The 16,186-nt window shown below is 34.1% G+C and overlaps 3 protein-coding genes across 7 annotated transcripts; all 3 read right to left on the reverse strand.

Annotated features, from left to right (window-relative positions):
* Positions 1 to 1,450: 1,450 nt before the first annotated feature.
* Positions 1,451 to 7,843, reverse strand: LOC110018219 (ras-related protein Rab11C-like). 5 transcript variants are annotated; one of them, XM_020715469.1, is made up of 3 exons: positions 7,568 to 7,843; positions 7,239 to 7,427; positions 1,451 to 2,187 (listed from the first exon to the last, which is right to left on the reverse strand). In XM_020715469.1, exons 1-3 carry the CDS (start codon positions 7,664 to 7,666, stop codon positions 1,702 to 1,704), a joined length of 774 nt encoding a protein of 257 aa, XP_020571128.1. In that variant the 5' UTR covers positions 7,667 to 7,843; the 3' UTR covers positions 1,451 to 1,701. The 5 variants fall into 5 exon arrangements, with proteins under 5 accessions (XP_020571128.1, XP_020571132.1, XP_020571131.1 ...); XM_020715473.1 differs by having other exon boundaries at positions 7,239 to 7,431; positions 7,558 to 7,745; XM_020715472.1 differs by having other exon boundaries at positions 7,239 to 7,431; positions 7,532 to 7,726.
* Positions 7,844 to 11,047: 3,204 nt separating this feature from the next.
* Positions 11,048 to 11,845, reverse strand: LOC110018279. The gene has a single exon (XM_020715549.1). The coding sequence runs from the start codon at positions 11,843 to 11,845 to the stop codon at positions 11,048 to 11,050; it is 798 nt and encodes a 265-aa protein (XP_020571208.1).
* A 769-nt stretch (positions 11,846 to 12,614) lies between these two features.
* Positions 12,615 to 13,506, reverse strand: LOC110018280 (cucumisin-like). Its single transcript, XM_020715550.1, has 4 exons — positions 13,429 to 13,506; positions 13,230 to 13,321; positions 12,951 to 13,036; positions 12,615 to 12,862 (listed from the first exon to the last, which is right to left on the reverse strand). The coding sequence occupies exons 1-4, from the start codon at positions 13,504 to 13,506 to the stop codon at positions 12,615 to 12,617; spliced, it is 504 nt and encodes a 167-aa protein (XP_020571209.1).
* Positions 13,507 to 16,186: the final 2,680 nt, after the last annotated feature.

The raw sequence follows: 16,186 nt of genomic DNA on the forward strand, positions 1-16,186 counted from the left end.
TATATATATATATATATATATATATATATATATATGCGCGCGCAAGTGTGTGTGTTGATAGTGTTGACATTAGAATGTTATACAATCCTAACCCTCCGCCATCAATGGGCATCCTCTGCGCGGCCCTTCTTTGGCCCAACACCCGCATCGCCATCTACAGCCCATCTGAAATTCTGCTCAGCAATCCGATACTGCTCAGACAGACGGCTCGGCCCACAGCGTGCATTGCTTATGATGGAGGATTTAATTGCCTACAGGGAGGATCATCCATTTCAGCGGCATGGTTGAACTATGTGAGCTCGAGGATGCATGCGCTCTACACCTCATCTCCTTTTAATTTTTTTTAAACTTTAGTTCGATTAATAAAAATAGGCGAGGATATATTATTGTTAACTTTTGATAAGAATAAATTATTTTTTTAAATACATTATATAAATGTAATATAAGAGTTAATTAATCATATAAGAAATTAGCACAGCATTACTTTGCATAATGGTTTGAAAGTTGACAAGTAACTTCAGAATACACATTATTTTACCGTTAAAAATGAATGGCATAACAATATAAGTTAGCAAGTGTTTATTGACAATGCTGTTTTTATTGTGGAATGGTTTAAAAACAAGATAAATACAGGGAGGAAAAAAATGGAAAAATAAATTTCGCAAATAATTGAAAGGCATCAAAACAAATAAAAAAAAAATAAAACGATTTGCCCAAGCATTAATATTTGAAATAAATGGTGAAAAAAAATTAAAGATAAAAAAAAAAAACAGCTCCAGTTAATAAATCAGAATGAAAGAAAAAAAACCAAATAAAATTAAAACATGTTAACATTGAATAATAATAACAATATGCTGACAGTGAATAAAAATAAATATGGAATACAAAAAGTAGAAATAAAAATACAAAATTTTAAAAATAAGATGAAATTAAATTAAAACATGTAAAAAAAATTGAAATGAATTGAAAATAAATATATAATGATATATTTACATAAAACTAAAAAATACATATACAAAAAAAAAAAAAATTGAATTAATTAAAAAGTTAGAAAAAAATCTTGAAATTGAACCTAAGCCGGGGAAGCCCTTCTGATTTTTTTTTTTTTAATTTTAGTTAAATTCATATAAAAAATTAAACAAACAAAATGTTATATATATATATATATATATATTATTTTACTACTAATTTATAACAAAAGTTTATAAAATATAAATTCAGCGTGCTAACTGCCACGTGTCAAGACCACACACAACAATGAAAAAATACAAGCATGAAAACAGAAAAGTTTCTGACGTTCACAAGTAATCTTCTAAATTCTCATTACCATATAATTTAAACCTCATTGACCCAACCAAAAATTTCCTTTCATGCATCAAAAAAAAAACAAATTAAAACCTTCATTAACTTGAACATCAAATTAATTTCACACAAATCATGTAATCACAAATCTGATTCAACAGAGTATTATTCAAAGTACCTTAAAGCCCCCCAACAGTACATGAATCAATCTACAACACTGTTCATTCTATCACTCGCTGAAGTTCTTTCAGTATCAGTAAAAAGTAATAAACCTTTTCAAAACTACAGGAACAACAAAATATCAGATGAAATGATACTATATGGATTATGTCACTTCAAAGTTAGCCCGAATCATTAAAGACAGAAACCAATAGTGAGTTGAAAGGGTATTTAACTCACCTAAGTAGAACAGCAGCTCTTGCTTGAATTTCCAGCAGAATCTGCTACATTGATTGCTGTTCCTTGAATGGGAGGCCCAGCAGAAGCTGCAGCCTCTTGTGCAGCCAGCGCCTTCTTTCTTACAATATGGTAAATATCTGTGAGAATTTGCTGAAATGCTTTCTCAATGTTGAGTGCTTCCAGTGCAGATGTCTCCAGAAAAGAGAGCCCCTCTTTCTCAGCCATTGTTTTTGCATCTTCGGTTGGTGTTGCCCTCAGATGGTCAAGATCGGACTTGTTGCCCACCATCATAACAACGATATTGGAGTCGGCATGATCTCTGAGTTCACGCAGCCATCTCTCAACGTTTTCAAAGGTTTGCCTCTTTGTGATGTCGTAAACGAGAAGTGCTCCTACAGCGCCACGATAGTATGCGCTGGTGATGGCACGATACCTCTCTTGACCAGCTGTGTCCCATATCTGAGCCTTGATTGTCTTCCCTTCTAACTGTTAACAGCAACATAGTGATGAGCTTATATAATATGATACCAACTTGTATTTGTATTTGGAAGCGTGGTGATGGAAATCACCCTACCCCTTTGCAACATATAATCCACAAGCAATATGGTGGAGTACACATGTTTAACAGAAAGAGAATGTTCAGAAAAAGTGACTCGAAGATTTTGTATTTGATATTTTTCTATTAGTCAACTGACCTAGATGAGCATCTGAACAGATGATAATTTCTTTCGGAATGTGATCTGGATAATAATAAATAGTTCATGATTTTAACTATATGTATTCGGGACATTTTATGTTGCACCGATGAGAGTTAAGAATGAGTTCTTTTATGTATGAGAGTTAAGAATGAGTTCTTTTTATGTATGAAGAGGTGTTGCAAATGTATTATATCTAGTTAAGTCTGTGTTGCAAATGTTTCTCTTTGTAAAGAGTCTTGTGATTTCAAACAATTGATTATTGAAGGAACAATATTTGAGTTTTATATTTTTCTTGTCTTCTCTTCTACCGATGTGCAGAAGTGCTTGAGCATGGGTGACAACTCTTGGAGATGAACTTGAAAGGAAGGAAGATCACAATCATGACGAATGTCCGATTGTGAAAATAATCTTCAATAGTTGGTGCAGTTTCTACTATAGGAATTGGATTTTTATTGTGTTCATTCTTCTTCCTTCCATTTTGGAACATCATCTTATCTAATTTTTCACTCTTACCCTTATATAATGTACAAAAAATATCATATTCGTTACACTTATTAGCTCGTGTGAATTAATATTAGTAACTAGTCATAACATAATGAGTGGTTGGTTGCATAAATGATGAGAATAACCTTTCTTGTCTTTTGACTCGTCAAAAACATCCCAATTTATCCTAATCACAATTTTTTTTCTTTCCGATAGTTATAAATTATAATTTTTCCTTACAGCATCACGCAGTCTTTGCTGGTGACTGAATGAATAATTAGGATTCATAAAGACAACTCTATCTAAACATTTTGGATAAGGTTAATAATGAAGATATATCTTTTCCTCATAATAGAAAAATAAAAGAGTGCGGAGACTGAAAATGTCACATTAATTTTTCTGACAAGAACCATAGTGCCAATCGAGAAACTAGAAGTCTCAATCTCTATCCCTAAGATGATAACAATTACTTTTCATACAAACTATAGTATTAGCGTTCATGGATCAGAATCTGTGATTAAAATCAAATGTGCTAACTGATTTATTGATTTATACATCCATAATGAGTCCTAAGTTCCACTAAACACGTATACTTAAGTTTTTGCTGAACATTTGGCAATCGCAATGAGAGCACGATAACTTGAATGAATAATTGCACCAGGATTAATTTTACAAGGATAAAAACCAACAAATAGTTGACAAAGGAGCTATTTGGGCATTTGACATTGTCTGAGAAAGCAACAAAAAAACAGAGCAGCTAGCATGATTTCCAATTCAATGTCATGGTATGTTATGCAAAATAAAAAATGTAGAAGTGATTATTATTGCAAGACAAGTCTTTCTGTGTGAAAAGAACACCCATAAATTAGATGCGCTTGCAGGGCATGGGCATTTAAGAAACAACAAGTGGCTTATTGTACAGTAAATTCTACAACAGAATCAAATTTTTTTTAAAAAAAATCCTAATAAAAAATTTTCGCACCAACTTTGTATCAAATAAAACTGCTAATGTCATCCTGAAGTACTAGACTGTACAACCAATATATCAAGTTTTTAACCCCCTTCTTTAATAACAAGTTTGATAAATTGGGTTCTCCACGGTCCCTCTTCCAATTGATGATGTGTTGATACATATATGCTGGTCCAACTATTAAACGTACTAGCATAAATCAGTACTAGTTCAATTTCTTGATAGGCTGTATTGAAAATTGATCAAGCTTGAGTTCTGCTTTATATTATTCAGCAATGAACTTGACAAGATACCATCACCTTTGGTGTTGAAAATGGATCCATAAATAAGGCAAGACAATGCCTCAAAAAAAAAAAAAGTATTATAAATATAGAAAGTATCCATATAAATCCACCATATAATTGACCGCAATCGTCGAAATATGCTCAAATATATGGCGACCATTATACTATTCAACAACAATCTGCTTACCTTTATGTAAAATATAGTTTATCTTGCAATGATGAGAGCTTAATATTTTTATTTGAAAATTTAAACATACAAACTATTGTTTCTAGTGGAAGCTTCATTTTTCCTTCCCACCATTTTCCCAACGGAGTACCCTTTACTAAACAAAAATTAACTCTGGTATAACCAATCCCGCATCACTTCTGAAATGCATATCATAACAATTAATCATCATAATCAGCTTTTATGCAGTGAAAACTGAATTTCACTGAATATTACAATCATTCTGTACTCAATCACGCAACCTTACAGGATTGAAGAAGGAATGGCGTACAGCTATCAATAAGACTATGCTATTGGAGATGGATGAAACCCACCTTATCTTCACAAACTAACATCTCCACGGCAGCCGGTGATTTTTAGCTTCTCAGTGTAACGCAGGTTACAACCCAAAGGGCTGTTGGGGTTAAGATTCCTGATAGTAGAACTATTTCTATCCATTGTGCCTCCTCCGTAATTGTCTTTTCTCTTGATGGAGAATATTCAGCAATTCAACACCCCTAACAACAAGTCTCCGAGTTTAAAAGACATTCAGCTTTATGTTTTGCACGGTTACCTGGCCTATGGTTAAAGAACAAGACACAAGGGATGTCCAACACTTATTCAGCAATCCGCCACTGAGTCTTCCCAAAGTCCTTACACGTGAGTTCCTATGGAGAATTTAGGACCACTAAAGCACCGCAACAAAAAATATATTTTTAGAATGTTCTTATATTTTGAATCAGTTAAGAAATTATTTTATTTTTATTACATTTCATTGATAGGATTAACTTAAGATGATTAATAGTTATCAAGATTTTCACTTAAATTAGTTGATTTTAAATCATAAACATCATTTCAATAAATAGAAGTTCAAAATAGCTTATTTTGATTAATAAAAAATTAAATTTTAATTTAAAAGATTCCCATCCACAATATTTATCCTCTTTCCTCTACATTCATTTACATTAATCTCTCTCTATTCTACAGGATTCCCTCTCCAAGCAATCTCTCTTTCACCTTTCAATATTTCTCTCCTCCTGTACAAATACAATACTTATGCACTGGAATCGTGCCAAATAATAGGTTCTTGTCTCTTCTTTTGTCTCTCAAACTCCTCTCTTCAATGCCCTTAAGAGTGAAATCAAAGATGCTTTGAGAGAAGGAAGACGAAGAAAAATCACAAAAAAAAAAAAACATCATCAATGGCCCATCAAATTCAAATAAAATGAATTCTTACCTCCTTATCACTACCCCCTATAAGAAAAAAAGTTAATGAAAATTTGCCTAGCTTGAAATTTCTTGAGTTGTTCTCTCTTGGTCTGACAAAGTTATGGTTGCGGTGATGTTAACTTCTAATTTTTTTTCCACTTATGGTGCCGATTTGAATAAAGCATTACATGATGCTCAACTTCTCATGAAAAAACAAATCCAACTTATTAAATTATGCTAATGTTAATGATGGCGATGAACTAATCAATAAGCTCAGAATATCATTGAATATACAAATTATACTACAAGCTTATGAATATTGATCCACGCCTTTCCAATTATGATTGTTAAAGGACGGCCAATGCCTCCCACAACCTTGCTAAGAAAGCACATAGCAAATAAAAAAGTTAAAGCCAACTACAGCCCAACAAGTACTTAGTCCAAGGCCTTTTAAGGCCCATTTCACAATATTAGAAATCCAAAAATATCCTATATACATTAAAAGAAGGAAATAGCCATTGAATACTTGCATAGAGCAATATTAATCCCGACCATCTAATATGTTCAATTTAGTCCGTTGTTTCTCAAATATAATCCAAAAATAGTCCATTTGTGGAGCCATAATTAAATGAGACACATTGGACACCCCCACCCACAACAGCAACACCATAAATAGTCCAAGGATTACTTCGACCCTTTCTCCTCATTTATTCTTGTAAAAGAAGTAGTTGGTGACAACTTGCAGCAATGAATGCTAGAATGTAACACAAATGATAGTCTTTGAGGTACAGCTGCAATGATTACTATGATTTATCACAAACGATAGTCATATAACTGTAGAAGTATGTCTATAGTGGTAGCATAGATTTGGTATGTGCAGTAATCAGGAATAGAGTTAGTCACCAGTAATAATAGCTAAGGTTTTTTCCAGAACTAATTTATTTTTGTAATTGAATGCGATACAACAAGGTGAAGGAAAGGTAATGTTTGGTGACTTTATATTCAAGTAACCCGTGATCAAAGAAATCTCTCTAAAAAGGCATATTGATAGCGTATGAATACTTGATGATCACCACATTATCTTGAAAAAAAAAAAAACTGAATTTTTTAGCAACCTGGCATGGCAATTACCATCCTCGAAAACAGTGGAAATCATATTGCATCTATAAATCTGCTGATTGCAAAATCAAAACTACATAGTTTATAATATTATAGCTAATAGGGTTGCCTTAGCAGTACTCATGAGGAATTTCAGAAGCAATAGCCGATCAGAACCCAAAAGCAAAATAATGCTAAAAAACGAGAGCTAGATTTGCTTGGTATACACATTCCTAATGATTGATTCGAGGCTCAACTAAAATTCCACAGGAAAAATTAACAAAGATTAAATTTAGATCAACGACAAAAAAGTTACTTAAGCTATTAGTGCTTGTCAGATCTCCATAATAAATGAAGCAATCACTCGCTTTCATACAAGATATTCCTATTCCAAAAGCTATTGACTTAACGGTAACAGAATTCATCAACTAATTTACCTTCTTTCAGTACCGCCCTGACACAACTTTCCAACAATACATCACTACAACGAAACAATTCTAAAGTCATAAATCATTCAGCATCATCGGAAGCAAAAGCAGATCTATTCAATCTTTTCCCAAATCGGAATCGGAATCAACAGAATGTCTCACCTGAAGCGTCTTCGTTGCGAATTCCACCCCAATCGTGGATTTCGACTCCAATAAGAACTCGTTCCGCGTATATCTCGACAGTATGTTGGATTTCCCGACGCCAGAATCACCAATCAGGACGATCTTGAACAGGTAATCGTATTCATGATCCACTCTATGCCCCATTAGAACTCCTCCTCCGCCTGCTTCCTTCCTTCGCCGATTTGAACGGAACCAAAATCAAATCAAATCAAGGATCACAGAAACACAACAAATGAAAAAAGACAACCAATAAAAAATCCGACGAAATGTACAGCAACAAGTTGACAGATATGCGAACCCTAACACACTTTCTCGAAGGATTGGATCGAATGTTGGGAATGCAGAGGGAAGGGAATTTTGATTGAAGATTGGGTGCGGTGGGGATAAAGAGCCTGCGTGATTCGCATCCAATGGGCGATGAGAAACGTGGCCGGAGATCGATTTCAACGAAATGGGACCTGCTGCAGCAAATGAGTTGTCAACAGCGACTCGTCAACAATTATGGAAGGGGAGGGGAGCTTTGCGTTGAACAGCCAAGAACTTGCTGTCACGTGCTCGTCACGAACAACGGCTACGAAGCCAGCGATTTCCCACTAAGCTCATTGTAATTATCATAAATATTTTTCTAATTTTATTCCAAATTAATTTTAGGAAGATTTACATGTATGCCACTTAATTCCCGTGCATTTACATTTCTAATGCCTATACTTCAACCTTTACATATATTTATATCACAACATATAAATATATATAAGCATAAAATGATTTTTTTCATTGGTTAAAAATTAAATTAGTGATATGAAAGATATGCGTGGTATAAATGTAAAAAAATAAAATTTTTAAGTGTTAGATGTGTAAATAGATATGAATCGTTTGGTATGTATGTGAATAACCCTTAACATTATAGTAAATTCATGCCCAACCAATATACATGAAAACTCAAATTCATAAATTTGTTTAATCTTAATGTGTCCCTTAAAACACACTCAAGAATTGACGTAGAGAATGGAAGAGAGAGAGAGAGTGTGTGTGTGAGAGAGAGAGAGAGAGAGAGAGAGAGAGAGAGAGAGAGTGAGCAGCTGCAGCAATGAACAATATAATGAGAGAATTGTGTAGTTTTTTTTTTTATTCATGAATTGATTCCCTATTTATAGACAAATGAAGTATAATATATGAAGTTATATTTATGACCCTACTTCAGTAAGGATTGTACCCAATGTGCCTAAGGTCTTACTGCTCCCTTAGGCTCAGCCAGCTGGACCGAGTAGGGCTTCGTCAAGCTTCATCGATTTTTGGGCTTGGCGGTGTTCCTTTCAATTGGATATGTAATGTTATCACGCTTGCTAGCCACGAATCGATGGAACTAATATGATTGGCTGAATTTTGTAGATCAATAAACATAGTTTAGTCGTTGACCATCAATCTCCACCAAGGTGCTTTTATCAACAGGGTGATGCTAGGCCATCGAGCAGAGGGTAAATTACTATAAGCTGACGGATAGTCTTTCCTTAGATGAAAGGATCCTGGTGGGATGGTTGTGACATGTCTTCTTCTAATAGTATTGGGGGAGACAACTGAGTAATCCCTGTATGACAATCTTCGAGACCAACTTCTCTCTCAGATTGGCTTCATCACAATGACAAATTAAAATAACTCTTTGTTTGTCGTTTGAATGAGCCGCTCGTGTCGATAGTACTTCGAGGACCGCTCTTGTGATTTATGCTATCGGGTTTGCAATATCTTAAATTTAGATTAATGTTTGATAAATAAATAAAAAGATAAAAGTATACGTGACACCAAATTTTTTATATGCAAAAATTTTGAAGGAACAAAACTTAATTGGCTTTGCACAATTAAAATAATTCACAAATTATGCTAGGATTACTTATTTGATCTCTTGTAGAAATAATGATCAAGAGATGACGGTCTAAGGATGATAATCGAGCACAAATAAGTTGGCGATGATGATCAGTTAATGACATTCTGCTGACAATGGACAAGTGAGGATAATCATGATGAAGATAACCAAATGATGACAATTGGGTGATAGCATAGGTGCAATGATGAATGGACAATTGTAGCTGAAATAGGTGCCAGAAGTGATTGTTACGTTAAGCATTGGGCATAACTCTATAGTTCTTCATATTTTTTTTGTTTCTCTTCAATTGTTAAAACAATTCTTCATCATATTTTAAGAGTGATATTTTGATGATTTTAATTAGAATACTAAAATATTATACGGGATGACTCGTTTGATTTTTCTATTACAATTCATTCATTCAACATTTAATTATCTTAGGGTGTGTTTGGCGCTTTGAAAATATCAAATTTCTGTGCGGTTCGAGCGTTCATCCGGGGGTTTGAAAATGACGATTATGTTTTGTGAGAAATTCAACTTATAGAAGCCATGGAAAAACAAATGGAAAGCCTACGGCTATATTGCTTTTTTTTCTGTGGCATTTTTTGCATGTTTGATATGTTGGCTTGTAGAGGCTTGTAGAAGCTATCAAGTTGAGATATGAATTGGAACAAGTTGAACCCATTTAGTTGAGATATGAAATTTTCTTTTCAATACAACTCCCATTTAGTTGAGATATGGGATGGGCGAACATTTCGACATATCGCGCTGCCGACCGTGATCGAGGTAAAATGGTTTCCCATGAGGACAATGCGCCCATGACATACGTCGTCAGGACTTTAAAATTAGCTTTTTAATAATTTTAATTGTAATTGTTATTGTTTCTCTTTATTTTATCAGTGTTGATACTCACTTTTAAGTGAGTACTGTATCTTATTTTTTAAAATTGTTATGAATTGATTTTCTGCTTCTGTAGTAGTAATTATATTGTGAATACAGCTCTGCAGCACAACATTACTTAACAGAGGCAAAATGATTATTTATTCAGAAATAACTACAAATCAGCTGTTCTCAAAAAGCTCCTTCAAACAGACAACCAACTTATCTGCATAATCTGCTGATCAACATATTGTCAGGACAATATTCTTATCAACAGATTGCTCATTAAACTACAACTGCCCCAAACACACCGTTAGTAATTATAGAATTAAGTAATCTAGAATTTGTTAGGATGCTTCATTGAGACAACAAAATTTAAGTATAAGTAATATTTAGATATATTGAATTTTTAAAACATATTATGAAGTTCTTAATATACTTAAAATATTTGATTTAAGTTTATTTGAATTTAAATTGGACTACTATTTGTGTCATTAGATTCATTTAATTGAGAATATTAGTTTAATTATAAACGGTCTGTTTGGGGCAGTTGCAGCTTATTGAATAATCTGCTGATAAATTGATTAAAAATAATCTGCTGACAAGTTAGGTGCGGTGGCCATTACAAATTTTTATTTTTTTGGAAAAGTCAGACCGCTACCAAAAAGCTGTCACTACACCTAGATAGGTGCGGTGTGAAAAAGTTGTTTTCAGCGTTTTCAAAACGCATAAGCTGTCAAAACGCAGTTTACCCAAACGGGTCAGGTGCGTTTTCAAAACGATACCGCACCAAATAAGTTGCCCAAAACGGACCCAAAGTTGTCGAAATTGAAATTTGATGGTCCTTGTATATATAGAATATATTAGCATGAATCTTAAGACAGTTGAACGACTAAGGAAAGAAAATGACCGATTGAACTAGATTTTGATGACCGTTTCACGTTGGACGATGGCGCGAAAGACGTCTTGTTCCGACGATCGACGTAACATGCTAGGAGATTTCATGTGGGGCGGTGACCAGCCCTTAAGACGATCGACCAGAAGCATCGTTTCAGATTAAATATTGATCAATTTGAGGTTTGTCAAATGATTGACAAACTCTTATTGAACAAATCAGCCACTTGATCTTATTATATGTGAATAATTCTGTAAATTGATGCTTCCCATTTCTCTGACGGATGAGAATGTTACATTTGTCTTTCACCTCTATTTTGGACTCATCTCCAAAAGACACATTGTCGCTTACTGATTCGTCAAGCTCTACGAACATGCTTCGTCTCCCACACATATGGTTGCTTGCACCGGTGTCCAGGTACCATGTACTATCTTCACCTCTTTCATTATCCTTGTATGCTAGAAGTATAGTGCTATCTTCTTCTCTTTTTTCTTCTATGTAGTTGACTCTTTCATTAACTTTGTACTTATGTGCTCTACATTCTTTCGCATAATACTCGAATTTGTTACAATTATAGCACTTAATTTGATATTTATCATACCTCGAGTTTGAGCGCACTTGACCACGTCCTCTTGTAGATCTTTCTCCTTTCTCATAGCTATTGTTGGTACTCCATCCTTGCTTGCTAGCATGGCCTCGTTCTCGTCCACTACCTCTTCCATGTTGGCTTCTAATGTTGTTGAAACTTTCATCTTTCTGAGTTGGTTGGAGATTCGTCTTGAGAAGTTGTTCGGCAATCTCTTCATTCATCTTCTTCTTTTCTTCATGGGCTTGCAATGAACTCAGAAGTTGCTCTATCGTCATGGCTTGTAAGTCATTCGTCTCTTCGATAATGGTTGTGATACTATCAAATTTTGAATATAACGATCGGAGAATCTTTTCCATGATAACCATGTCTTCTAACTTCTTACCATTTCTTTTTAGTTGATTGGAAATGGTAATGACTCTAGAAAAGTAGTCGGAGACCAACTCGCCTTTTTTCATATGCAAAACATCAAATTGGCTTCTTAAAGTTTAAAGTCGTACCTTTTTAACCTTCTCTTCTCCCTTATACGAAACCTCGAGCTTCTTCCATGCTAGTTTGGCCGAAGTAGCACTTGAGATCTTTTCAAAACCATCTTCATCTAAAGCTTGATAGATGAGGAAGAGAGCATTCTTGTCTCTCTTTCGCAAGTCTCTTAAGCTATCTTTTTGTGTTATGGATAAAGCAGACTCATCTCTTGGCTCATCGTAGCCTTTCTCCACAACCTCCCAAACGTCATGCACTCCAAGGAGTGCCTTTATCTTGATACTCCAATTGTCGTAGATGCTTTCCTTAAGCATCGGGACTTGGAACGAAATCATGCCACCGTTTGTCATTGCTCTGTAATGGAAACCTTTAGGCTCTGATACCACTTTGTTGAAATGGAGATGCTTTTAGGATATGACAAAGGCTAAAAACATATGGAGGAAGTTTCACTCTTATTTATCACCTTTACTTGGTTTGATACAAACTCAAAGACTCTACCCCTATTTATATTAGTTGCACCTCCTAAATTAATGGCTAGGATTGTGCCACCACAATTTCAATCCAATGGTTACAAATAATTCCACACCTACCACACAATAATTCCACACCACACCTACCACACCTACCACACAATACTTTCACACCCACCACATATTATATTTCAACAAAGTTGTGGTTGGAAGTCTGGCAGGTGCCATTCGGTGGCGGGCCAAAGCCGGTGTCGTCAAAGCTCTTAGATTCCGGCCATCTACCGGTGTCGAGCACGCCGACAATAACGTCAGACTCGAAGGCACCACGAGGTGCTCTCGGTGTGAAGCCCATGAAGCTCCATGATCGTGTGGTATGAAGCTCTCTTTGCTGGTTGGGGAAGACTGAAACCACCCCATCTATATCTGAGAATTAAGAGATGAGAGTATTATTACGATGAAGGGCATTAAACATTTACAATAAAATTTGTTTTATAATTAATTTTGTTGATTTTAAGTGAAATAATTACCGGATCCTCAGTGAGCATGGCTGCAAAGGCATTAAAACTCCTGCTGTAACTGTGCAGTAAGCGTTCAGCTGCACCATCGCTGCAATCATATTGGAATTAAAGCAAAATTACAGAGTATAACAGAGTAGATAATTACACATTTTAACCAAATAAGACAACCCACGACTTTGAAAGCAGAAGAGTTATTAGACTAAAATTAAATGCATATATGCCATATGTTAAAAAATGTTATTCAAATTGAGAAACACAAGAAAATGCAACTCGTTAATTACCTTGTAATTACTTGGCTGAGCAGACTTTTATGAAATGATGGTATTGAGTTAGGTTCCTTCTTAAGCCTCTTCCCCATATACACGATATATGCCTGACAAAGTTAGTCGTAATTAATCATAATTAACATCAATAACTCGCTTTTTCTTAAGCATATTATAGAAAACTTAATTAATCAGAACATTCTGCATATGTATGTACAGATAGCCAATCATGATGCAATGCATTGTAGAGTCTACGGTTGAACATACGTTCGAACGACGGTCCGGATACAGTCATGCCGTTATATACGGATGGACCTTTGCTCGGACGTACATGTGCACTCATAGAGTACACCCTTGTATGTACATTAATGCTCAAATCTAATTGGCAATCCGTATGTATGTTATACGTCCACAGCTCTTTTCCTCCTAACTAACTACAATAAAAGTAGTTATTTTCATGGCATGCTTGCCTTGTTCTCCCCCTCTACATTGCCTGCGAGAGCTGCGACGAAAAGCGAGGTGTGAAAGGGAAGAAAGAACGAAGAGAGAAGAAGGAGACATGATTAAACTTCAGTTGCCATCCACAATAATTAAAAATCTTATGATTCAAATATATTTAATTTATTTTTGAAAATATTGAATGAATAATTTGTTGTCATATTAACTCCAAATTGTGACATCTTAGAAGAGAGCAAAAGTTTCAGTCATTGGCATCATAAAATGGCCTTATTTAAATCTTTATTGCTAAGACTATGAAAATTTATTTATTTTATTACACTCCAATTCCCAAGGTTTGAAGAGAATGTTAGAAAAATAGAAGAAAATTACTCAAATTTATTATGAAGTTTTTCAAAGCACTCAACATTGATAACTACAACATCTTTGAAAAGAAAGCTAGGTACTCTCACTCATGATTAATTGTTTCATTCACATCTTTCATTCGAAGAAATATTCTATCTGAACATCAGCACGTCCGGACGGCCAATCATTGGTGCCAAGTCGCCCACCGATGGCGTGTATGACGATGTGGCGCCTTATGGTTTGTCGTCCTGATATGCAGTATCCGTACGGAATATTTTCTCATTTCATTCACTTCATTTTACATATACTTAACTAAAATAAATATTAATAAAATTTTCGCACTAATAACTAGCGCAATTCTTTAGTGTAAGAATCCTACACTAAGATTTGATTGAATTTTGGTAAATTGTTAGCTTTTGAGAATCCATCAGCAACTTCCTCTTCTGTAGAACATTACTTGATTGTACTAATTCTGTTGGCAATGACTTCTCGACAAAAGGAAGTTGAAGTTCTATATGCTCTAATCTACAATGAAACATTGAATTTTTTGTCATAGTTATTGTAGATTTATTATCACAAAATATCCTCATCAATTTTAATTGGGCTTGATGAATAACTTCTAATATTCTTCTCATCAAATTTGTTTGGCATTCTACTGATAAAACTGTAATATATTTGACATTTGAAGATGACAATGTAATAATTCTTTTCTTCTTCGTGCCCCAAGATATCATGTCAGACCCTAAATCCACTTGTTTGTTCTCTATCATCTTTGGAACCCCTTTAATCACTATCAGTAAAACAAACTGGATTAAAATTATAAACATATTTGTACCAAATCACATAATTAATATTGTCTATAGAATATAACGAAGTATGCTTTTGGTTGCACCAAGATGATGTACAACGAATTATGCGTGAATCTTAAAATAAGATTGACTGAGTATATAATATCAAGCCTAGTGTGAGTCAATAGCATAAGTTCACCCACAATTTTACTAAATACTTTTTTATTTGCCTTAGTTGTACATCATTCTGAACAAGCTGTTTATTTACATTCATGGGTTCTGAAGAGGTCATGCAAGTCAACATATGACTTCTTTTGTAACTCCAATGCATACATTTCCTAAGATATAAAAATCTCATTGTATGCTTGAATAATTTGTAAACCCAAAAAATAGTTCAAAAAACTCAAATGAGTCATCAAATTATTTCATCATACCAGTCTTAAAGTTTAATTTTAATCAAAATTTTGGATTAGTATAATGAGTCAACACATACAAGATGGGTTCACTTTCACTTCTACAAAATTCTTTCATTTGGAAGTATGAATCAAGCCTCCAAGACCACACTCTTTGTGCTTGTTTAAGCCTATAAAGTGTTCTTTTTAGTTTGTAATTTTTTTTTTCTTTTTGCCTTTAATAATGAAACCTTATTATTGATCTATATATACATCTTCTTTCAAATTACCATTCAAAATTATTGGTTTAATATCAAACTAAAAAAAAAAAATACTTCTCACTACATTTGTGAAGCTAATGCAAATAATGATCTAATAGTTTCGAATCTAGCAATGGGAGAAAAAGTTTTATAAATACCAATACCATATTTTTGTGCATAACCATTGGAAACAAGTCTTATGTCGTATTACACTTTCATCTGAATTGTATTTCACACTAATTAGAACTTTTTCTTGTGTCATATATATCAACAACTCCCAGAGTATCTTTTTTTCTCAATAGCTTCAATCTCCTTCATAGAATTTTCTCATTCTTCCTTTCCACAAGAATCTTCATAAGTTAGTCTGAAACTAGAAGACCAAATGTACAATCATATAGCTCTCGTACGTATCTCGTCTTTTCAGTATGTCTTTCATCAAAAGTATTTGAATCTATTGATCATCAATCTGACGGTGATGATACATTTAGTATAAAAGCTTCAGTACAAGAACATCTAGGGTTCTCATCTTTTTAATATGGTCTAAATATATTTAGTACAAAAGCTTTTTTCCCTAATTCATTCTTTCATGCTTTGCAAGCTTATTTGTTAGGAGTAGAAAAAAAAAAATTTGTTACAAAGAGCTTTGATTCCAATCCCACTTTCATCCTCTAAGATGAAGAAGAGAGAACTCAAAACAATAAGTTCCTTGATGATTTTTCTTTCTCCTCCACAGA

Source organism: Phalaenopsis equestris, unplaced genomic scaffold (assembly GCF_001263595.1).
Source record: "Phalaenopsis equestris unplaced genomic scaffold, ASM126359v1 Scaffold000006, whole genome shotgun sequence".
Lineage (NCBI taxonomy): Eukaryota > Viridiplantae > Streptophyta > Magnoliopsida > Asparagales > Orchidaceae > Phalaenopsis > Phalaenopsis equestris.